Below are 25,221 nucleotides of genomic sequence, written 5' to 3' on the forward strand. Positions count from 1 at the left end.
TCAAAATTATATGATAATCCACTAACAAAAAAAGTTAGCTTTGCTAATTAGTGGTTAGCGAAACTGTGCCCACCACTGATTATACTGTGCTAACCAGATGAGCATACTTGGTCATCATCAGCCTGCATGACTGAAACATCTGGAACACACGACAGCAGCATGTCGTGCTTTTAGCCTCGCCCCCAAGTCTGTTAGACCTCCACCATGGGAGAAAATATCACTGCCTGTCTCGCTTTTTGTTGCATATGTTACCGCATAAAAGGTCATCTACCTCTGATAGAAGGGGGTGGAGACAGAGTGGGAGTTTTTTTCTAGTCATGAACAACATTGCTTCACTTTGCATCACAAACACGGATGCCAAATGTGCACATTAATGAGCTGCAAATGCTTTGAACATGGCTATATATTATCTGTCATTTATTAGATGTGTTACCTGAACAAGTAGATTTGCTCATGACAGAGAGACAGACTGTCTTCAGCTCAGTTAAAGCTGAAGAGGAATAAAAACATTTTGTAATTGTTTCACAACAGTTACACCCTAAATCACATAGAAACATAGGCACACCACAGCATAAGCATCTTCCTCCTGTACATGTGCAAGAGCGGAGAGCTGCCCAATTTGAAGTCCACGGGTCACATTTGGCCTGCATTCCGTTTGTTTCTGAGGGGGTGAATGGATTGGTATTTTTTTCTATATATTGCAGTCTTGCGCAATAAGTGTTCTAAAATACTGTGTGTGCAATCTGACATATGTCCCTGCAGTACAGTTAGAGTGCAGTAACAGCTGCCATCACAGTACTTTACCTTTTCAAAAAACAAATATATGGCTAGACATACATTACCATCCGTGTCTTATGCTGTGAAAATCAAATTTAGGCTATACCACCCAGCCCTAGTATTACCAGCATTTTTGGAAACAAAATTTGCAAAACCTGTCAATGAACAATAATACAATTTCTATAAAAATTACAAAATTTACCAGCACAATATGGGGCTAAAGTGTATTGCGTTGCATTGGCTTTAAACTTCCACATATCATATTACGTATATCAGAGATGTAGCTATCAAAATCTACTGCCGTTCCTTTGAGTGCTTTTTTGCGGCAAAAAATAATTATGTGCTTCAATGAGAATCACTTTTCCTGTGCAAACACTGACACGCCGAATAAAAGTAGAACACATAGGTAATGAAAAATTTCTCATGGGAGAAAACATTTACTTATCAACAACTTGTGACCCTGTTTCTCAGGCGTGACATCAATACGCATAAACTACGACAAACACAACGAGGGAGCTTGTGGAAGGTTGGTGGCGCATTCACAGCAATTACAGACAAAGCTGACGGAGGCAAGCAAAGAAGTAATGCTCCTGAGAACTCATGAGTTGCCATGGAAACATCAGCTTCTGAATGAATTTGTTGGAAAAAGGGAGCAAAAGACATTGCGTCCAAATTGTACCATCAACTACACAAACCACCTCTCTGCATCCTTGAACTGCCAGGAGGAAGTAGTGACTGCAAATCCCAACAAGTCAAAGCATTTTATATGAGCTCTAGAATTCCAAAACGCATTTTCAGCTGCGCTACCACAAAGAACAACTGCACAAGATATCCAAAGAGGACAGATCATTGCAAATGCTAATCCTGAACAGTTTTGTGTCCTTTAGGACACCTTTGGCTCGACAAACTTAATATCTTGCTGCAAAAATGCCGTGCAGACATCTCCTGGAAATGCTAAATTCGCACCGTTTCATCACTCACACACAGGAGGCATTCGTAATCACAGCAACCCAAATCAATTCATTCGCAGCAGCAACATTTGTCATCACTTACTCTTCATATTTAATATGATAAATTACATCCTCTTCTCTCTCCTTGGTCTCTCCCATAGCTGTTGCAGAGTCTGTTTGAGAGGTGGAGGCGCCATTACTCTCAGAGTTTAACACAAAATTAATCCTGTTACTGTCTGTGGTCTGTCCCTGCTCAGCCTCCAGTTTTCCATTAGTCCTTTTCGGGGGCCGGCCCACCTTGCCCTTGGTGGGGGTTATCTGTCCCTTGGGAGCGCGTGTCACTTTTTCGATACAGGCCTCAAACCAAGCACCGATGCTCACATCTCTGCAGTCCACCAGCTCATTAATCTGAGAAGACAGACAAAAATAACAACCTGAGCTTTCTTTCCCCCCATTCATTAAAAACAAAAAGGTTATTGCAGTGAATAGAAAAGACATCAAGCCTGTGTTGCTTTCGTTTTGTGTTATCACAATGCAAAAACTGTCCCTCTCAAAATAAGACAATCTGAAATCTAGCCAAATCATCTTGTGTTAAGCAAACAAATCTGCCAATGAGGTCAGAAAAAACTACTTCATTAGAATTCTCAAAACTACCAAAATGTCAAGGCACTGAAATGTGCCTTAAAACTAAACAGACATCTTATTTTAAAATTAGCTTCTGTCTTAAAATAAGGAAAACAATTTTGTTCCTTTGCTTGGATGATTTGAAATCCATTGCCTTTCCTTGTTACTGCTTAAATACAGCTTGATATTAGCTGGAAAAACTTCCCAAAATAAGTCATTTTTTATTATGTAAAAAATGCTTGACAAGATTATTTTTTCTATTTAGACAAAATTAAGTCAAATTTTCTTTAAAGAAGTCTTGTTTTTTTTTTGTTTTTTTTTTCTTTCTTGGATATCAATTTTTGCAGTGCACAGTGTGAATAACTGAAAATACCTTGTGTTGGTACACACATGCAATATCTATAATATCTATTGATTTAATTCAAAAAAGCCAAACAGAACTAAATTATAACACACCTAACAGGTGTGTTTGTTGTATTTCCTACACTACAGCTCCTATTTAGAATTCATGACCACTAAATTTCAGAGCAATTCACAAATACACACTTCAGCACTCCAACTAGATGAAATCATATTAAAAAAAAACAAAACAAACAAACACAACAACAAGTAAGGGGTGGGGTTCTCACCAATGTGGCTCATTGGTGCCATTTTCAATTCGTCACATGGAAAGTTGAACAGCCACACATTGATTCAAAAGAAAAAAGAAGAAAAAGGGAAGGAGTGTGCCACAGCTTAGACACGTCTGATCTGATTTCATTTCAGACTATATTGCTCTGTAGTCTGCAGGCTCCTCTTGGCCTCACTCAGACTGTCTGAACTCTGTCACTCTTTAACACAATCTGTGTGACGTGGACATGTACTGTATATTGGTTCATGTTGAGTTGTGGTTGGTGCAGACTGAAGTGACCACAGGGCCCTGGGCTACATTTCTGTGTGGACTCTTAAAACCCCATTATAGTCACAGAACGCAGGTAAGTAGTGCTCGATTTAAAAAAAAAATAAAATAAAATAAAATTTCACATCAAGTATAAACACGTTTTGACCAGGATCTCAAAAATTTTATTTCATTTTTGCTTTAATAAACTATTACTAAAAAAATATAAATATTGTTACATCCCATCATGCAATGGGAGTGGTGTTCTAGTCACAGTTGTAGGTGTGTTGTGATACTATTTTATTATTCTGTTATACTGTGCGTTATTTATGTTCATGAAAATTAGGTAAGGTATATCTTCTATTATACATTCCAAATCTAAGGTGGAACTCTACTAGTGTATACTAAGGTACACCTAAATATCTTTAAAAAAAAAAAGAAGCAGAGTCACTTAGGTGTTCATGTCATTTTGGTGGACATTAAGCTGGGGCCCCCATGTGGCTTTGGGGCGCTGGTCTTCAACCAGGCAAACAGTGCTTTGTCCTCTGGTTCTGGTTATTGATGGGATGTAATCGTTTCTACACTTTAGTCACAGGTGTGATGCACCTTTTTGATCAGTATTTTTAGAAAGTCCAAGAGATTTGTTAGGAATTAATCAGAATGTTTTATTTCCACAGTTTCACGGACTGCCCAGCAGATGAAAGTGCTCCATGTCTGCAACCAGTCCCTGTGTACTCAGTTACACACACATTCACACATCACTGAGCATGTTTGTGTTCTTGTAATTAAGGAAAATAAAAAAATAAAAATAGCAAGCACGAAGGAAAGTGCTGAACTCATTAAATATGCCAACGTTTACAATGAGGTGTTTTTTTTTTTTTTTTTTTCCTGTCATCATGTCAGCGACATCTGTATTTAAGTCTTTGCATGGTCACGCAGCACAGACCACTAAAGGGCTTTTACAGTTCATCAAAAAAGGACAGAAATCAAAGTTTTGGCCAATAGCACTGCCAGAATTATTCACGTTTTTTTTTATTCTCCACCATGGAGATTCATAGGAAAACTTTGTAAAATGTAAAATCTATTTATTATTGTGTAGCGCAAAGTTGTAACAACATTATCACATTTTATAAAATAAAAAGCTACTTTAATTTATTCAAATACCAAAGTTGAGAATCGAGTTTTGCGTTCTACAACATTTTTTTTAAAATTTTAACTAAAATGGAATTAGAAGCTTTTGTCAAGATGTGGGCGAACATAATTATTATACAATATTAACCCGTTTTGCTCCACTGGCAACAACTGTCATTTTCTACTCACAACAAAAAAAATCTCAAAGGTACTAATGCAACTTTTTCCACTCATAAAAAAAAAAAAAAAAATCTGGGCATAAACAGGTTAATCGTATGGTATTAAATCTGATGCACAAAACAATTGCTAATCAAAAGTTATTGTCCAAAACTACTTTGATGATGCACTGTTGAAATTACTTAGCTTCATTCTGCAGCAGCGTCTGGAATAAACGTTTGAGGCATAGAAATGTTTAGGAGAGACAGCAGTGGAGTTTTTATCCAGACTGTTTACTAAAAAGTATGAGGAGGGCTGAGGAGTGAAGAAGAGAGTTGGTCATAAATTTTAACAATAAGGTTGATGTGCAGAGCTGCAGTGACTACTGAGGCATTAAGGTGATCAGCCACATTATGCTATGGGAAAGAGTAGTAGAAAAGAAGTGAATATCTGCAACCAGCAATGTTTCACACTGGAGGGAATGAAAAAAAGATGGAATGTTTGCACCAAGAGTGCTGATGACGAAATTTAGAGATGGCCAGAAAATGCATTGTGTGTTTGTGGATTCAGAGAAAGCTTATAACAGCATGCCAAGAGAAGAGTTGTCGTATTGTATGTGGAAGTCTGAGGTGGCAGATAAGTATGTAAGGATGGACAGTGTGACAGTGGTCATTTGTGTGCAGTACAGGTGCTGGTCATATAATTAGAATATGGTGAAAAAGTTGATTTATTTCAGTAATTCCTTTCCAAAAGTGAAACTTGTATATTATATTCATTCATTACACACAGACTGATGTATTTCAAATGTTTATTTTTTTTATTTTGATGATTATAACTGACAACTAATGAAAATCCCAAATTCAGTATCTCAGAAATTTAGATTACTCAAGACCAATACAAAAAAAAAAAAAAAAGGATTTTTAGAAATGTTGGCCAACTGAAAAGTATGAACATGAAAAGTATGAGCATGTACAGCACTCAATATGTAGCTGGGGCTCCTTTTGCCTGAATTACTGCAGCAATGCGGCGTGACATGGAGTCGATCAGTCTGTGGCACTACTCAGGTGGTATGAGAGCCCAGGTTGCTCTGATAGTGGCCTTCAGCTCTTCTGCACTGTTGGGTCTGGCGTGTCACATATTCCACTTCACAATACCCCAAAGATTTTCTATGGGGTGAAGGTCAGGCGAGTTTGCTGGCCAATTAAGAACAGGGATACCATGGTCCTTAAACCAGGTACTGGTAGCTTTGGCACTGTGTGCAGGTGCCAGGTCCTGTTGGAAAATGAAATCTGCATCTTCATAAAGTTGGTCAGCAGCAGGAAGCATGAAGTGCTCTACACCTTCCTGGTAGACGGCTGCGTTGACCTTGGACCTCAGAAAACACAGTGGACCAACACCAGCAGATGACAAGATACCCCAAACCATCACTGACTGTGGAAACTTTACACTGGATCTCAAGCAACATGGGTTCTGTGCCTCTCCTCTCTTCCTCCAGACTCTCGGACCTTGATTTCCAATGGAAATGCAAAATTTACTTTCATCAGAGAACATAATTTTGGATCACTCAGCAGCAGTCCAGTCCTTTTGGTCTTTAGCCCAGGCAAGAGGTCAAGTCAGCAGTCTTCCCCGTGATTGTGTAGCCTACAGAACTAGACTGAGAGACCTTTTAAAGGCCTTTGCAGGTGTTTTGAGTTAATTAGCTGATTAGAGTGTGACACCAGGTGTCTTCAATATTGAACCTTTTCACGATATTCTAATTTTCTGAGATACTGAATTTGGGGTTTTCATTAGTTGTCAGTTATAATCATCAAAATTAAAAGAAATAAACACTTGAAATATATCAGTCTGTGTGGAATGAATGTATACATTATACAAGTTTCACTTTTTGAAAGGAATTACTGAATAAATCAACTTTTTCATGATTTCTAATTATATGACTAGCACCTGTAGTTATGACAGGTGCATTCAAAGTGGTGGAATTACATTAAAGATCAGTCTTTCTTATTTGCAATGGTGATGGGCAGGTTGACAGATGAGATCAGACAAGTGTCTCCATGGACTATGATGTTTACAGATTACATTGTAATCAGTAGTGAGGGTCTAGAGTATCTTGAGACTAGCCCAGAGAGGTGAAGATATGCTCTGGAGAGAAGGGGAATGAAAGTCAGCAAGAGCAAGATGGAGTACGTGTGGGAATGAGAGGATGCATTGTGGAATAGTGTGCTTGCAAGGCGTAGAGGTGGAGACAGTTCAAGAGTTTAAATACTTTGGATCAACTGTCCAAGCTAATGGCGAGTAGGGTAGAGATAAAGAAGAGCGTACAGGCAGGATGGAGTGGGTGGAAAAAAGTGGCAGGACTGATTTGTGATAGGTGTCTGCAGAAGTGAAAGCTTACAATATATTGATTAAGAGGTGACAGATGATGTACTGTGGTTACACCCAATGGGCCTCATGTATCAATGTTGCGCACTTGTGGCGTAAATTTACGGCGTAAACTTGAAATACACCAAAGTTGCCGTGACATGTATCAAGCAGTGCGCACCTGCCCATTTCTGGCGTACGCCTGACGTGATCTTGATAAATGCGGCGGGTGGAAACGATCGTAATTATAATAAACACACCCATAAATATTCAGACTCTGCTTCAGACACACCCTCATTTTACGACATGGAAGCCGGAAAGACGGCAATGAAAAAGAACTCCACCAATCACGACGCGTGCCAATAGAGCGTCAAAAGCGGCTGTCGTATCAATTGTTTTGTAGTATATAATCAATAAAGTGTTACAGTGGTCCCTCATTAATCGCTGGAGTTACGTTCTAAAAAATAGCCTGTAATACGCGAAACTGCAACGTAGTCAGCGTTATTTTTTACAATTATTATAGACGTTTCAAAGCTGTAAAACCCCTCACTACACAGTTTATACACTTTCTCAATCAGGCATGAACATTTTCTCACTTTTCTCTCGTGTGTAAACACTCTCAAAGTTCAAACCTTAGTAGGAAAATAATACCAAACTCTTTTCAGGCCCAAACATTTGTTTGAGAAATAAAAATAGAACGTTTTCCTATAAATAATTATGATGGCATTTAGAACTAACGAATTAATTTTAACGATCAACGAACGAGGTCGGACACATAAGAAATTATTAATAGTGACTGACCAATATGTCACAGATCGCTCCTCTGCGTCCTGGCGCTGCGCCTTTTCCCACTCACATCTCGCTGCAGCAGGTGTCTGTGTCCGTGTGACAAACACAGTTATGAGTAGTTGTTGGCGCTCTTTTCTCTTCTGGGCAACAAGATTCTTATAAACAGATACGCCGAACACAGAACACTGTAAAAAAAAAAAGGCATACAAAATTGGACTAAATACTCAGCGAGACTCCGAGGCCACGACAGGTGAACGGCGTTATAGCGAGGGACCACTGTATTCTCTTTTCACATGTCAATAATTGTTGACGTGGATATTTGCTCACTCAATTAATAAGACACGCCTAATCTGTCAGATTTCTTTATTTTTTAAATGTATTTCTGTATTTATTTTATTGTGACAACCGAATGGAGACGACAAAACCTGGTTGCAGCACGGGCGAATTAAGGGAATGACGAAACTACAGTTGTTATTATCAATTTCATAGTCTAAAACGATCACACCACATGAAGTTAAGCTCAGCGCTGCTCTGGCTCCAGGCTCGAAGTCTGGAGAAAAAGGCGAGCAGCGCTTTCTTTGCAGTAACGCTGTGGCCATGGATCGTGCTCCATAACAATCCCGCAAAGACGGGATTTGTATTAATTATTATGTAGTATAATCAGGAAAGTGTTATTTATGTAACATATGCATTGATTTGTATAATGGCACTGTTTATCATGTTGATTATCTTCATTTTTATGTGGTTTCCAGCGCTGGTTCATTTTGGTGTATAATTTACGCCACCTCTCGACCTGGTGTATATTTTCAGCGCAGCGTACGCCAACAACCACATTGATAAATGCCAAGTAGCGCAGCCGTTTTGGTGTACACCCCATATACGCTCAAATATCGCCGTACGCAACGTTGACACATGAGGCCCAATAAGAGCAGCTGAAAAGAAAAGGTCTGGAATGAATGTTTAAAGTCTGAAAATGCAGTCCGACTTTGGTACACAGTGAACTGTGCAATCGCCACTCGTGTATTTGGTACTTGCACCCAAATTACTTCAGCTACTCAGTGAATCCTTTCAACTGTAATTTGGTTCATAATAATAAATAAATAAAGTTACTGACAGTGCAATTTGTTGGAGGAGGATGCTCTGTCAGTAACTGATGCAAGAACAAATTTTCACAAAATGCCTTGCTGAAAGGTCTCATATGCTCACACTTGACTTGCAGAGCATCAGATGTTCTGTTATTAGACCAGAGTGTGTGTACCATGTAGATTGCGCCACACTTCACATTCTCATTCACACCTTGTACACGCCAATTCCAGGGTCGACTAGTGCATTCCGGCTGGATGTGGACGGCTGGAAGTCCTGTGCTGGACTGGGTGGCTTAAACCCATTTTTGGTACTGGTGGAGTTACTGGAAGTGCTGGTGTCTGGCTTGGATTCTTTAATAGTGCTGGTAGTGATGTTGATGTCATTGTCTCTGTTGGTTGGGCTTTCTGTTGCAGGAGGGGCAACAGAATCTGTGGTCCTCTGATTTTCAGTCCTGGAGTCAGAGGGAGGAGCTGAACTACAGCCAACTCCTGAAGAGTTCTTGTTGGCGGGGCTGTCAGGAGCGTCAGTCTGAGAACGAATCAGCAGCTGGACAATGTCATTTAGGCCCACGTTGTAGTCAAACAGTGTCTGGCCATCTTCCATCTGAAGAAAACCAACAGATAAAATTGATAAGTGGCAAAACCATACCAAGAGTTGCAGCAATTATTATAACGTCATTGATCCAATTTTTATTTAATTTTACAAAATGTGTGTATTCACACTGTACTGGCTGATCAACAGTAAGAAAACCCCTTAACAGAATGAAATGTACAGTGACACAGAAAAGGAAATTAATTGTGTGAGTTGAGAAACTCAAACCACATAAATCACTAAAACAAGTGCCCTGGCTGTGTCGAGGTTGAGGTGTTTACCGTACCACAATGTGCCTGTTTCAATTCCTGAGCCGGCACACCTGCATTGCACGTTTCTCAGTTTCCTGTCTCTCTAAACTGTGCTATCATTTCAAGACATAAATGGCCATTAAGAAAAAAATAATAATAAGGCTTAAGGCACTGGCAACTTGACACCCGAGGGTTTAAAAATTTATAACAGCCTTTGTGTGAGGATGGGTGTAGTCTCTCGTCGTTTTTTCTTTGCAAGGAAATGGCGGAACGACTGGAGCAGCGCGACTGCATCAAATTTTGCCACAAACTGGGCGACAGCCAGGTGGAAACCATTCGGATTATTCAGATGGCTTTCGGTGACGATCCTCTGGGCATCACACAGATTAAGGAGCGGTACAACCGGTTTAAAGATGTCCGCACAACGGTGGAGTGCGCGCCACGCTCCGATCGGCATCAACACGCTGAAACGACCGGATCATTTCCAAAGTGAACGCTGTGATGATGTGGGACCGTCATGTGATTATCTGAGAAATTGCGTAAGAGGTGGACATCAGCACTTTTTCGGCACATTCCACTGTGAAAGAAGATTTTGCCATGAAAAGAGTGGCGGCGAAATTCATCAGCACGAAGCTGATGGCGCTGCAACAGCGCCTCTGTGATGAAGCCTCACAGGACATGCCCTGACATGTACAGCTTGTCCACAATTTCTCGGATAGTCACACAACTGAAAAGCCACCGAAAGCTGTCTGAATCTTCCGAATGGTTGACGAGCTGGGCATGTTACAACATGTCCTGTGAGACTTCAACACTGAGGCACTGTTGCTGCGCCATCAGCTTTGTGCCAATGAATTTCGCCGCCGCTGTTTTCATGGCAAAATCTTCTTTTACAGTGGAATGCGCCGAAAAAGTGCTGATGTCCACCTCTTCCGCAATTTCTCGGATAATCACACGACGGTCCCACATCACCACAGCGTTCACTTTGGAAATGATCCGGTCGTTTCAGCATGTTGATGCCGATCGGAGCATGGCGCGCCCTCCACCGTTGTGCGGACGTCTTTAAACCAGTTGTACCGCTCCTTAATCTGTGTGATGCCCAGAGGATCGTCACCGAAAGCCATCTGAATAATCCGAATGGTTTCCACCTGGCTATTGCCCAGTTTGTGGCAAAATTTGATGCAGTCGTGCTGCTCCAGTCGTTCCGCCATTTCTTTGAAATGAAAATCCCCCGAGCGCACTGCACATGTCCTCACACAAAGGCTGCTTACAAGCAAATGACGCAACCGACAGGCGTGAAAAAAATCACGCATGCGCACGAAGGTTCAAGGTTGGTTCATGCAAGCTCACGTGATTCAAATCCATCAGGTTTTTGAAAAAAATAAAAAGGTTGGATACTTTTCTAACATACCTCGTATATATGTGTGTGCGCATGTGTGTATGTATATAGTGGTGTATTAGGGGTGTCACGGTAAAGATAAGTCACGATTCGGTTCATATTTGTGTTCAGACGTCACGATTCTGTTCGAGTTCGGTACAGTGGGTTAAAAAAGTGTCACGTTGACGCATCACAACCATCTGTTTTTGGACTATACGTGACACACCACGGAACAAGAAGCACTTAGTAACAAGGTTGACTCCATCTGAAAAAGGTTTTTAACTTCAAAGTCTAAAAAAGAAAACCAACATAAGAGTTACATGACAGACCTCTTGTTTGTGCTGCAACAGCAAATCTCTGCTTTTTATCTTCAGCAGGTTAAAGCCTCAGCTGACTACTCCAGTGAAAGCAGACTAGTCTGTTTCATAATGAAACAATAGAAAACACTTGTGTGCTGGGTATTATGGCTGTTATTTATAGCTGATCACCTAAAATCATCTCTCGCCTTTTTTTTTTCCACTGTGGCGCACAGTCTGGGAGAGCATGCAGTTTGTCTTATTGGAAATAAAAATAAGTGTGCACAAAAATTAGAATGATTTCTGCGGCTATGACCCTCTTCCAAATTGCTGGTAATTTATTATGTAAAATGCAGAAATCACCCATTTAATGTGTGTGTGTGCGCGCGCATACAGTGTGTGTATATATATATATATATATATATATATATATATATATATATATATATGAAATGTGCATGTATCCATCCCCTGACTTGTCTGAAGAAAACTGGCAATTAACTGACAATTAACTTGTCGGCAGGCTGATGCGGTCAAAGTTCAACCCAATCTTTTCTTTTTTTTTCTTTTTTTTTTTTTTACAAAGGAAAAAACACAAGTTCAACCCGACAGGTGGGGGGAGTTACACGTGCAAAGTTTCTTTCGCAGAACTGCTGTTTGTGTGTTTACGCGTTCAGCCTGACGCCTCGATGGAATGACAAGAGGATGATGGACACTTTCCCACCGAAACTCTTGCTCAGTTATCCTTCCGTGCGCAGCAGGACCCGGTGCTGACCAAGTCCTCAGGATGACGATCTGTCATCTGATTAAAAAAAAGAAAAAGATTTTCCAGTCAGGCTGGGATTTGAACCATAGATCAGTGCAGAAACCACGTGTGTGAAGAAAAATCCTTGGAAATGTTTTTTGTTGTTTGTTTCTAATTACTGTTTAAAAAAGTTTAGAACACTTGTAATTAAAATGGCTAAATCAATAAATGGTTCTTTAGAAACCTTTCATCTATAAATTAAAACCACCTGTTATTTCAGATTAGATAATTTCTTGTTTAACATAAGGAACCTTTGACATTTATTTTTAGACAAATAAAATAACATGGAAATTTGTACATTTTTAAGTCTGGTAGATTATTACTTGATTGTTCAAGCTACCTCAAGGAGAAGTGCACTGTTTAAGTGATAATAAAATAAGGTGATTAAAATGAAATGATTATATATTTAGCATTTGTTCATTGTTCATTCAGTTTTTTAAAGTATCGGATCAGGACTCGGTATCGGCAGATACTCAAATTCAGATGACTCGGAATCGGATCGGGGCCAAAAAAAAACCTGATCGGGACATCCCTAACAAAATATACAAATAGGGAACAGATAACATCAAGGATTACAATTTATACTTCAGAATTTTTTTTCTTTAAAGTTAAAACATTCACAACAGATTGCATTATACATAATTGGTGTGAACAGTGATGTAATTAAGTATCGTGATATGTATCCCAAACAATTTTAGCAATTTTGTCTCTGTATACCAACACAATGGAGTTGAAATGACACAATCAAGATGTGATTGAAGAAAACTGGCTGTAAAAGTGATGATTTCTATTAACAGCAATATTCTGTTTGGCCAATTACTTATGACCTCTGAAAGTGGATAGAAATGGCAGTAATTCATAAACAGTTGATGCAATATTTCTGTTAAACCCCTTGAATTAAAGCCAAAAGTCTATGCTACAAACACATCTTGGATGGTGTGATTTCAACTCCTTTGTGGTGGTGTAGAGAGGCAAAAGCCACAACCACTGTACAAATAATGTTTGGACAGGAAAAGGAGTGAACCCTCACCACCACATTAACCTTGAAATTGAGGAACGTACCTAATATTATGAAGAGACACATTAATTCCATGATTCATTTGAATTTAAAATACATTTATAATTACAATGATTCACTTCCATAAAAGGCACTACGTTTGATACTTGCAGAAACATCAAATCATGAAAGATTTCACAGTTCATTTATCAATCACTTATCACTGACGCCGCCAATTGCTGACTTACACAATTACAGGTAGTAATCAAAACTGTGATTGATTCGTTTGCCCTCTGCTAGTTTCTGTATCTTGAACTTAATCTCAATTTACCAAACATGCAGTATGTGCAAACAAGGTGTACTGGACCAAATGTAGACATCATTTGTTGGTGATGTTATTATTTTGCCACCAATTTCTTTCCTTTAGACATCTACATTAGTGTTCAGAATAATAGTAGTGCTATGTGACTAAAAAGATTAATCCAGGTTTTGAGTATATTTCTTATTGTTACATGGGAAACAAGGTACCAGTAGATTCAGTAGATTCTCACAAATCCAACAAGACCAAGCATTCATGATATGCACACTCTTAAGGCTATGAAATTGGACTATTAGTAAAAAAAGTAGAAAAGGGGGTGTTCACAATAATAGTAGTGTGGCATTCTGTCAGTGAGTTTGTCAATTTTGTGGAACAAACAGGTGTGAATCAGGTGTCCCCTATTTAAGGATGAAGCCACCACCTGTTGAACATGCTTTTCTCTTTGAAAGCCTGAGGAAAAAGGGACGTTCAAGACATTGTTCAGAAGAACAGCGAAGTTTGATTAAAAAGTTGATTGGAGAGGGGAAAACTTATACGCAGGTGCAAAAAATTATAGGCTGTTCATCTACACTGATCTCCAATGCTTTAAAATGGACAAAAAAAAAAAACAGAGACGCGTGGAAGAAAACGGAAAACAATCATCAACATGGACAGAAGAATAACCAGAATGGCAAAAGGCTCACCCATTGATCAGCTCCAGGATGATCAAAGACAGTCTGGAGTTACCTGTAAGTGCTGTGACAGTTAGAAGACACCTGTGTGAAGCTAATTTATTTGCAAGAATCCCCCGCAAAGTCCTTCTGTTAAATAAAAGACTTGTGCAGAAGAGGTTACAATTTGCCAAAGAACACATCAACTGGCCTAAAGAGAAATGAAGGAATATTTTGTGGACTGATGAGAGTAAAATTGTTCTTTTTGGGTCCAAGGGCCGCAGACAGTTTGTGAGACGACCCCCAAACTCTGAATTCAAGCCACAGTTCACAGTGAAGACAGTGAAGCATGGTGGTGCAAGCATCATGATATGGGCATGTTTCTCCTACTATGGTGCTGGGCCTATATATCGCATACCAGGTATCATGGATCAGTTTGGATATGTCAAAATACTTGAAGAGGACATGTTGCCTTATGCTGAAGAGGATATGCCCTTGAAATGGGTGTTTCAACAAGACAATGACCCCAAGCACACTAGTAAATGAGCAAAATCTTGGTTCCAAACCAACCAAATTAATGCCTCGCAGATGTGAAGAAATCATGAAAAACTGTGGTTATACAACTAAATACTAGTTTAGTGATTCACAGGATTGCTAAAAAAGCAGTTTGAACATAACAGTTTTGAGTTTGTAGCGTCAACAGCAGATGCTACTATTACTGTGAACACCCCCTTTTCTACTTTTTTTTACTAATAGCCCAATTTCATAGCCTTAAGAGTGTGCATATCATGAATGTTTGGTCTTGTTGGATTTGTGAGAATCTACTGAATCTACTGGTACCTTGTTTCCCATGTAACAATAAGAAATATACTCAAAACCTGGATTCATCTTTTTAGTCACATAGCACTACTATTATTCTGAACACTACTGTATGAGACAGCCAATGAACACTGCTGCGCCATCAAGCGCCCTCAGACAAACACACAAGGCTGTTTGTCAAGGACAAACAAAGAACACATCAGACAGAGGCGATACAGAGAACCGTAAGAGGAAACATTGTTTTGTTACCGCGCTGAACAGCATCCTGAGGATACACACGAAAAACACAGCTCTTCATTTTCTGCACCTCTGAGTGTTCGTGATGCTGCGAAGAAATCCACAGCATCGGCATGCAGTCTCTTTTCTGCAATGTTCTGCTGGTGATTTTGAAAACAGTTACCTGCACGTTTATACCGATTTAGCCTCTTCTGGGTGAATAAGGAGGAGAAATAAAAACCTTCAGAATAATTAACAGCTGTGACACAACGGGGCAGTTTGTTTACCTGTGCACACCGACCTACAGCCCTACTTAATATCCATTGTGGTTTTCTAAAAGAAATAGGAGAATAAATAAATAAAAGTGGGAGAAAAATAGGAGATGTAGCTATGGGAAAGAAATGACTGGGTTGCTATGACAACAACAAAAAAAGAGCACCCCCACCCCCATGAACCTGAATCATGTACACAATTTCTGTCGACAACAGCCCACTGCCACCATCATCATGATCGCAACGCTTTCTGGCAGCAAGGCGAGATGCAATACTTCCCTCGAGATAAATAAATAAAATAAATTACAATAAGCTCTGGAAATTGCAATTTGAAACTCGGGTTTGTTGTTCTCCTGCAGCCGATCTACTGTTAACATACATGCTCGTGCTTTCAAAATGTATCTCACAGCGAGTATGCCAACTCATTACGGATGTCAGCTATTCATTTCGATCCGCAAGCCTTTTGTGCGGGAGAGAGCACGGTCGCCACGCTCCCCTTCTCTTCGCTATTTGACAGTGAGGAGGTTTGTGGTTGGAGGTGTAGCAGCGGAGCAATTTCCACATCCCTCTGTGTTTTTAATAGTCTCATGAAATTTAGATCAGAGGAGCAGTGGTGCAAACAAAATTATCCAGTGGCTGCAATGCACACGTCTGTCTATCTGCCATAAACAGTATAACTCTGTTTCTTTTGACCGTCTCTCCGCCTCACTAAGCTTGGTCCAAATAGTTTTGATGATTGTCTTCCTGTCTCTTGCTACTTGATACTGCATTAGCAAGTGCAGGGAGAAAAAAAACCCCATCAGAAACAGATGAACACAAAGCAACCTGAATAAAATGAAATGGCGGACAGGACCTGCAGCAGCAAGACTCACTGTTGTGAGTTACTGGGTAGACGGACAGAGAACTGAAGCACAACCGATTCAGAACGAAATAGCACATTTCATACATGCACCAACTCAAACCTCTTAGAAATGATATCAAAACTGCAATCAGCATTATCTCAATTTGCAACAGGTATCGACAACATATCACAACTTGCAATGCGATACATCTCAGACATCAGTAATAACCGGCGGCATAGTATGCAAAACAAAAGAAGCACCCAACGGTCTCACATACTATTTATGGCAGTCATAACATGTTTAATAAATTCTGGAATGTAGACAACCTGAAATCCGCAAGAAAACACAACATTAACCATATTTTTTCCATCATAAATAATGCAGCAGCATAAAAACAACACTACAATTCATATCTTGGCAAGACTGTACGCCATCGTGTGATGTCTCACAGCAGGCTAGACATCATAACAGAGTGCAGGACAAACCAGACTCATCTGACTCCAGCAATTCTCCAAGGCTTCAACAAGTCAATGAAAAATCTCTGGGAGGACACCGGCATGTGTACGCACTTATATATATCACAGTGTCATGCTGAGTTGAGTAAATGTGAGGGTTAATTCCTCTGTAAGTACGGTCAGAAAGACAAAATCAAACAACAGGAGAAAGCCCTGTGGCTGCCCACATGCCTGAAAAATGCACCTCCCTCTGGAGTAAGATAAATACTGTGAGACTATATATTAGTGTATTTTTGAAAGATGTCATACTGTAACGATACTAATCCTTTGATATTAATAAACAGCCAATAACACGTGTTATAGTGTTAAGCTCCTGCAGCCAGTCTGCTCTGTGTCAGCCTGATCTCATCAGATCTCAGAAGCTACAAAGTAGGGCTGCAGCTATTGATTGTTTTAGTAATCGAGCATTCTATTGATTATTCTGGTGATTAATCGAGTAATCGGATAATTGCATTTTTAAACAACATCAATAGTCCAGGGCTCTCTCTAAACAATGGCACAATGTCACTGTGCCAAAGTGATGACATTTTGCTGAAATGGCGATGGGATGTGGCTTTCTGTTTTGTTTTCTCCAACTTGTAAAATTTAACCATTTAAGTTTTTTTCTTTGTTGTTGTTGTTTTTTAATAAAGGTTGGTGGACTGGGTCCCTGCGTGATTTTTTTAAATCCCCCTTTCTTTGCAATTCAGCAGATGCATTTCACCTGGAGGTTGAATATGCAAGCCTCGCAGTTAGTTTTTTTATTATTTTATTTAAGTTACCGTGTTTGTGAAGCATTGTGTGTTGCCCAAAAAAAGCGAAAATTAAAAAGCAAAACACTCAGTGCGAGTCTGAGGAAAACACAGAAGAAAGAGTGGACAGAGCGACCACAGCTGCCAGTGGGTCATTCCCCACGTAGAGCGGACCGTGTGTTTTTTAAAAATAGACAAACACACTGCTTCGCTTTAAATGCGCAGTCAGTCTATTTCAGATGATCAGCGTGGAACGTCTTTCTCTTAAAAGGCTTTATTTTACTCTGTGGGTTGTGTTGAAAAGCGGTAGCTATCGTTGCTAATTTGATTAGCTGTTATGCTCTACTCTTCTGTTTTTTTTCTGGGGACGTTGCAGCGCCACACACAGGCCTGGCACATGTACTACAATGTTAAACGAAGCTTCGAGGCACAGAATTTGCTACAAACATTTTTTGTAATCTAATTATTCGAGTTACGTGACTAATCGTTTCAGCCCTACTATGTAGTAGAGCAGGGGTGGCCAAGTTCGGTCTTCGAGAGCCACATTCCTGACACTCTTAGTTGTCTCCCTGCTCTAACATACCTGAATCCAATGAAAGGCTCATTAAAAGTCTGCTAACAAGTCTTTCATTGGATTCAGGTGTGTTGGAGCAGGGAGACAACTAAGAGAGTCAGGAATGTGGCTCTCGAGGACCGAACTTGGCCACCCCTGTAGTAGAGCATGACACAGGAGTGGATTTTCACTCCCGTCCCATCCTGCTCCCAGAAAAAAAATCCCATCCTGTCCCAATCCTGGACTGGAGTAAAAAAATAAATCCCATCCTGTCCCACTCCTGTAAAGATGACTCCCAATCCCATCCCACTCAAAATCAGTCCCACTCCCATCCCACTCCCGTATGTCTTCGTGGCTAGGATGCGGTTTGACATCTCCCAATTGTGGATGTAGTGCACGGTGACCGTTATGTAATTCCTGTTGGTTCTCTCTTCTAACCACAGATCTGTGGTAAACGCATGCTCTCTGCTCTAAGCGATTTTTGGAGCGAGCAGCAGCCCTACAGCAGCGGGAGCGGAGTTTCTTTTTATTTTTATTTTATGTGCGCGCGCAAGCGAATCGTCCATTAGGTTATTATACTTATTAACTACACAGATGTATAATAAAACAAATGGTTTCTAAACACAATTATGACAGAGTTTTTTGGGAAAGAGCGATGAGCAGCCCTGGAGCAAGCAGCAGAGTTTCTTTTTATTTTACGTGCGCGCGCGAGAAAATCGTCCATGGAGCTTATTTTACTTATTAACTACACAGATGCATAATAAAACAAATGGTGACTGGTTTCTAAACACAATTATGACAGACTTTTTGGGAGAAGAGCAAGCTGCAGTCCCACAGCAGGCAGCAGTTTCTTTTTTTGTTTGTTTATTTAAATTGTTTACATGTGCGCACGTGAACGGGACAGGAGGTCCTCAAACTGGGTCCTGCAGAGGTGGAAGGACCGCTGAAAGCGGCCGTCATCCAGACATAGCTCCTGCAGCAAATAATGATACTCCCTGTATTGGGAGCTTTCCACAACAACTCGCTCCGTGTGATCAAGGTCTGTCATGTTAACTTGACTGACAACTGGAGCTGGCGAGCGGAATGGAAGCTCCTCCTATTTGATGACACACTGGGGTGAATTTTCGCAGCAAAAGCAGAGCGACACACCGGGCGAAGGAGGCGCGTCCATCGCCAAGTGACCCCCGTGAATTTGTAGCGTCTGATCGCGCACGGTGTGAACGCGGCATAACAATGGACGGGTGTAATTTTGGTTGTGTTAAATAGATGAAAATCATCATCTATTTTTGGCATTCCCGCTCCTGCCCACTCCCGTTCATTTTTATTCCCGTCCCATCCCAATCACGGGATTGATAAAATTTTGATTCCCATCCTGCAGGAATCCCGCAGGAATCACCTGACCCATGGGAATTCCCAAAAAATGTCATCCTCTACTACGTAGTGCAGGATCTGGTTAGTACTTGGATGGGAGACCTCTTCAGAACACCAGCGGCTGTGTGTTTCTCCGGATAAAACTGGAGTTCCATCAGGAAGGGCATCTGGCATAACTTGTGCCAAATACCAATGCAGATCTGGCTGTATCCGCTGTGGCGACCCCAAACAAAAATGTGAGCAGTTGGAAGGACAGCAACAACAACAACAACATACTGTTTAAGCTGCCAATGTGCAAATGATGCCGAAATTAAAATGGGGAACCATACACTTGATTTGCATTCATGCCTACTAGGTTTGTGGAAAAAACAAATAAATAGATTCACATCAGAATCTTGATTCTTATCCTTAATGATTCAAAATTTTTAGATTAATGTCTCAGCCAGTTTCTCCTCATTGCCGTAAATGTGGAGTTGCCGTTGCACATCCCTCTCAGCTTCCGTATGCGAGTTCGTGCTACATCAGTGAATGAGCTCAGCTCGCCGTTAGCATGGAGTAGTTCAAGCCGCTCTGGCAAACATTAAAAGCAAGCGTTTGAGCTAGGGATGCACTGATCCACAATTTTTTACTTCTGATCCGATCCCGATACATTAATTTGGATATCTGCTGATACCGATACTTTTCAGATCCGATACCAGAGCTCTGGTTTTGAAGATTTTCTTAAAAAGGAGACCTGAAAGTTGAGACTCAATTTGCCAGAAGGTGTAACAAAGATGAAAGCCTAGATTTAATGTTTTGGTGAAAGAATTAAGTACTTTTTATTTTTTATAGATTTTTATAGCCTTATTTTTATAGACTTAAAGAGAAAAGACAAGACTCTCTGTCTGTCTCTCCTTCTCAATTTTCAATTTCACCAATATGGGAGATATATGTTTACATCGTCAAAGTAAGTGTTACAGAGTAAAAATTTAAAATTAAGTCCTCCGTCTCTCTCTGTCTGTCTCTCTCCCTCTCTCTGTCTCTCTCCCTCTCTCTTCCTGTCTGTCTCCCTCTCTTTTTCTTTCTCTCTCACTGTTTTCGTGCTGTGCAAACTTCAAACTTTTTGGAAACAGGAAGCCTTTCAACTGTAAAATAAGTGTATCATCAGCGACGCTCACGTGCAGGATTTTAATGGAGACTTATTCCCTTTCAGCAAACAGAATGTCTGTTCAGCTTCTCCTCCTTGGCTGCACACTGAACTGGTGTTTCACAGCTTGAGACAGTTAAGCGGCTAACTTTTTAGCACACATTTCAGCAACAATTCAGTTAATTTTTCAGAAAATCCATGCTCGACGAATAGACAATTTGAACCCGAGAGCCAGGCAGAAATTTGCCACTAACCACACTTAGAACACTGCGGAAGAGAGCTCTCTCAAACAGCCCGTCTTCACAAACCTCCCCTCCTCCCGCTCAGCAGCAAACAAGCAGAGAGCAAACAACAGCAGCTGAGAGGATTCACAGTGGCTCTTCTCCAGTATCAGAAAATGTCGCAGGTTGGATCGGTATTTTCTGATATGTGAATTACATCGATATCAGAACCAGATACCCATCCAGGATTGTATCGATCCCATCCCTAGTTTGAGTGCACTCTGGACTCTAAAATGTCCTGGAGAAAAGGGAGCTTGATATGACCAACTCTATATGCAAGCTGTGCAAAATGAAGGTCAAGCATTTTGGAAACACAACAAATGCTCAAGCGCATTTAGCACGTCATCACCTCAAATTGAAAGAAATGGAGCGGCTGCAGCAGCAGCTAACACTAGCAGCCACCCAGTGCACACTGCATCACTTTAACAGACTTCTAGGCAATTCCATTGTCTGTTTCATTTCAAAAGACCACTGTGCCTACAGCATTGTGGAGAACTAAGGCTTCAGATTTATGATGCACAAAACTGAGTATGTCATAACGTCACGCAACTTTCTTAGCGTGCTACAGCACACTTGATTAATCCTAGAATTAGCAGCTGTATGTACTGAACTGATTTTGAATCAAAAATTGATTCTGAATTGATCGTGACTCCATGAATCGGAATGAAATCATGAGATACTGAAAGATTCACACATGCATGCACACACAAGTAGAGCAAATCAAACGTGCATTCTGGAAAACAAGCTAAAACAGAACATCTTTTTTTTATCCTTTACGATACCACTTGACTATGAAGCTGTACAACCAGTGACTCAACAGACAAGAGTCGCACTATGCAGTTTCTCAAATTACACACACAGAAGCCTATAACTCCTTCAGAGTTGTCATGTTTCTCTTGGCATCGTCCCTCACTAGTCTCCTTGTACAGTCACTCAGTTCCTGAGACGTACAATCAATGAGTAACATTGCCCCAGTAGTAAATAGACTAATTACACTGTATGAATAAGAAATTGTAGTGATCTGCCAAATTCTTTCCACTGGGGAAATTTAACAAAAATAAAAAAAAATAGAAAAAAGTGTGAAATGCAACTTGAATCCATGCTGATGGAGGAGAGGCGGATTTTTGCTGCAGAGGACTCTTCAAAACAAAGAATTTAGCGTTTTCATTGTGGGGGAAAAAATACACAATTTTTGCTTTTTCCAAAAATCTATTTACACCATGGTTCTTTGTCCTTGTTGAAAGAAAAAAAAAAAAACTGTATGAGTCATTGATATATATACCCCCCCCCCCCCACCCCACCCCCACCATGTTTTACCTTGCAAGGAGCAGATTTTAAAATTAAAACAGTCCAGATATTAATCTTCTTGATAATAAAATGAATATTAAAGGGGTCATATTACGGAAAACCATTTTTTAATCTACCTTTTATATTTTCATGTTGATATTTAATGATAAATATCTCACAATTCTCACAAAATCCCATAATTCTGAGTCGTTTCACAGAAATTCTCCTGCCATCAACATCATTTCGGCCTGACAGAGTTGTTCAAGACCTCAGTGACATATGTAACAGAAATACCTCCCAAATTGTTTAATTATACATCAGATTGTTTAAAGACCACCCCATTAAACCACCCATGGTTACCAACCTACTTTAAAATCCTAGAAGCAAAATAAATAAAACTGATATGGAAAGTAAAAATTTCTACATTACAGGAATACCACTACAATTTACACATTAACTGAGTTGCTAAAATGTAAAACTATTTGTAGCAGTTTTGTATATGAAGCTTTGATAACTAGGGAAATACAGACAGGTTCACCAGTATTTGAACAAAGTCACCATTTTTGTAATGTTGCCTGTGTACACCACAGTGGACCTTAAATTAAACAATCAAATGTGCAAATTGTTGGTAATGGTTATAAATGTCATGTTAACCATTTAGGAATTGCAGCCATTTACAGCACTATAGTCTCTTCAATCACAGCCACATAAGCCTATAACTCCTTCAGTGTTGCCTGGTTATCTTGGTGGCTTCCCTCACTTTGTCCCCTCCGTGTACATTTGTTCTGTTTGTGAGAACTGCCTTCTTCAGATCAAGGTGCAATACAGTACCACTGGTGAATGTATCCATTTCATGACTTGTCTCAAGAAAACTGTCTGTAACAATGGGAACAATGGCTGGAATTTCCATTACTGTTCTTGTCCAGTTATTTATGGGTGATTCTTAGACTACGGGCACTTATTATGTCCTTTGATCATATTGTATGAAAAACAGAAAAAAGGGGAAATTTCACACTTTTATAGTTATTTTTTACAATGAAAGTGTGTTAAGAAATTTATTCTAGTAGTCTATGATGACTTTTTCACCTTTTTTCAGCATCATTATATGCAAATATTGCCGTTTTGTGCTTGTCCCACACCCAGACTTTTGATCTTCAATGATAAAAATGAATGGTAAAGAAACGTTTTTTTCTAATGTTTTAAAATATCTCTGAATAAAATATCAGTAAAATAATCAAAACATAATTGGGGTATTCAATGTCATACAACTGTTGTGATTTTTTTAAACAAAATGTAGTTGTCCCACACTATTGCCGTAATTTCCACCACAACACTGTAATGTCCCTTTAAACAGTTTGTATGAAAGATTGTTTGGGTAGTTTCTATGGAGATAAACACTGACATAAGAGCACATGTATATAGCGCCAAATCACAACAAACAGTTGCCCCAAGGCGCTTTATATTGTAAGGCAATGGTGTGGTGGAAATTACATTTACAAGGCCAATAGTGCCCGTAGTTAAAGAATCACCCTTATGGGCTCTGACAATGGGACTGCGTATAAAAGAGACTATAATGCCTAAATTTTTAATGTGATATTTTGTTGAATCTCTTGAATTAAAGCTAAAGGTCTATGTTACAAGCACATCTAAATTGTTTTATTTTAATTCCCTTCTGATGGTGTATAGAGGCAAAACTACAAACATTATGATGTCACTGCTCCAACTAGTGGTTAAACAATACACTCGCTCCATGATGTGATACACCTGTCATGATTGGATACATATCACAATACATAAGTACATCACTTTTCACACAAATTATGTAGAATGTAATCTGTGATGAATGTTTTAACTTTAAAAGGACATGTCGCACCGAAATCTTGACAATTTAGATTTAGGCTGTTAGTGACCATCCGATGAATCACCGGGATTACTTTGTGTACATCCGTGACTGGTTTCCAAGTATACGGCATTCACAACAAACAGCTACGGAGAAAACAAAATATTCGTGAGTACTCGTTTTTTGAAGTGTTTCTGACAGTGTTTATGTAACTTTGAGGAAAACATCCCAGCGTGCACTTGAATGAAATGTAGCTGCTAACGTTAAGAACAGAGCCACAGATTAATTCCAAAGTTTACATAAGTGTGACATCATGTTATGATGACTTGTTTTTAAGTAATATGCAGTAACGGTAAAAGGAGCCACCGCTCTCCATTGTGAAAATACTTAGTATGCATTCACGGCCATTAGTCATAAACGCAGCTTATTAAAAACAGTTTTTGCTAGACACTCGGCTTTGTGCACACTTATAAGTGTTGTCATCAATATAACTCTGAAAACTACATCTGTGTGATCAGACAGCCTCAAAAATAAGAGAGAGGTCCGCATGCGCATTAACAGCATGCTGCTCTGCACACATCAAGATCCAAAATATGACAGAGTCTCTCAAAGTAAAATTAAAAATAAAGCCTACCAGCTCCACTGAGGAGAAAAAACAGAACAGGGCACTCACCCACTTGCAGAATGATTTCCAAGATTAAATATGTAAAGTCCACACCATCAAAGAAGCCCCCACGCACAGATCGTGCACGCGATTGCCAGCCAGAGAACAACATGCAGGTCCACTATAAGTCTTCACACATGGATCCCGCGCGATTGCCAGCCAGAGAACAATGTCTGGGTCCACTATAATTCCTCATGTACGGCTCATGCGCAATCGCCGGCTGGAGAACAATGTCCAACTGCAGCTCCACTATCAGCTCCTCAAGTTCTCTCACGATTCTGGCACGTTAGATAGAAAGTCCATTATCTCCGGAAAATAACATCTTCTGACTTTTTCCAAAGTAAGTAATACATCTGTGTTTTCAGGCAGTCTGTAAAAACAAGAGACATTCCACATCCATGTTCACGGCAGCAGCAAAATAGCGTTTTGCAACACATACAGCAGCGTCAGCACGCATTAGGATCCAAAATCCGAGAGACTCTGAAAATGTTAAGAGTTTTGGGGTGAAGTGTGTTGTCTCCTCTCTGTATAGTCACTTTAAATCCAAGCCATCACTTTCAAATGAAAGCTCAGAAGCTTTGTTGTCGGATTTAACCACATTCGTTTCACTCTGTCTGTCAGCCATCGGGATGTTTCTGCTTTTTTTTTTTAATGTATGTCACACGCTGA

The 25,221-nt window shown here is 39.9% G+C and overlaps 1 protein-coding gene across 1 annotated transcript in view; it reads right to left on the reverse strand.

Annotated features, from left to right (window-relative positions):
* Nucleotides 1-25,221, reverse strand: part of LOC117529204 (E3 ubiquitin-protein ligase UHRF2-like) — a 99,533-nt gene that overhangs the window by 51,348 nt on the left and 22,964 nt on the right. Inside the window, exons 2-3 of the mRNA XM_034191919.1 lie at nt 8,962-9,354; nt 1,831-2,135 (exon numbers count right to left, since the gene is read on the reverse strand). Of these exons, the coding sequence (XP_034047810.1) occupies nt 1,831-2,135; nt 8,962-9,354 (698 nt within the window). The remainder of the gene's footprint in view (nt 1-1,830; nt 2,136-8,961; nt 9,355-25,221) is intronic.

This window comes from Thalassophryne amazonica, chromosome 17 (assembly GCF_902500255.1).
Source record: "Thalassophryne amazonica chromosome 17, fThaAma1.1, whole genome shotgun sequence".
Classification (NCBI taxonomy): Eukaryota; Metazoa; Chordata; class Actinopteri; order Batrachoidiformes; family Batrachoididae; genus Thalassophryne; species Thalassophryne amazonica.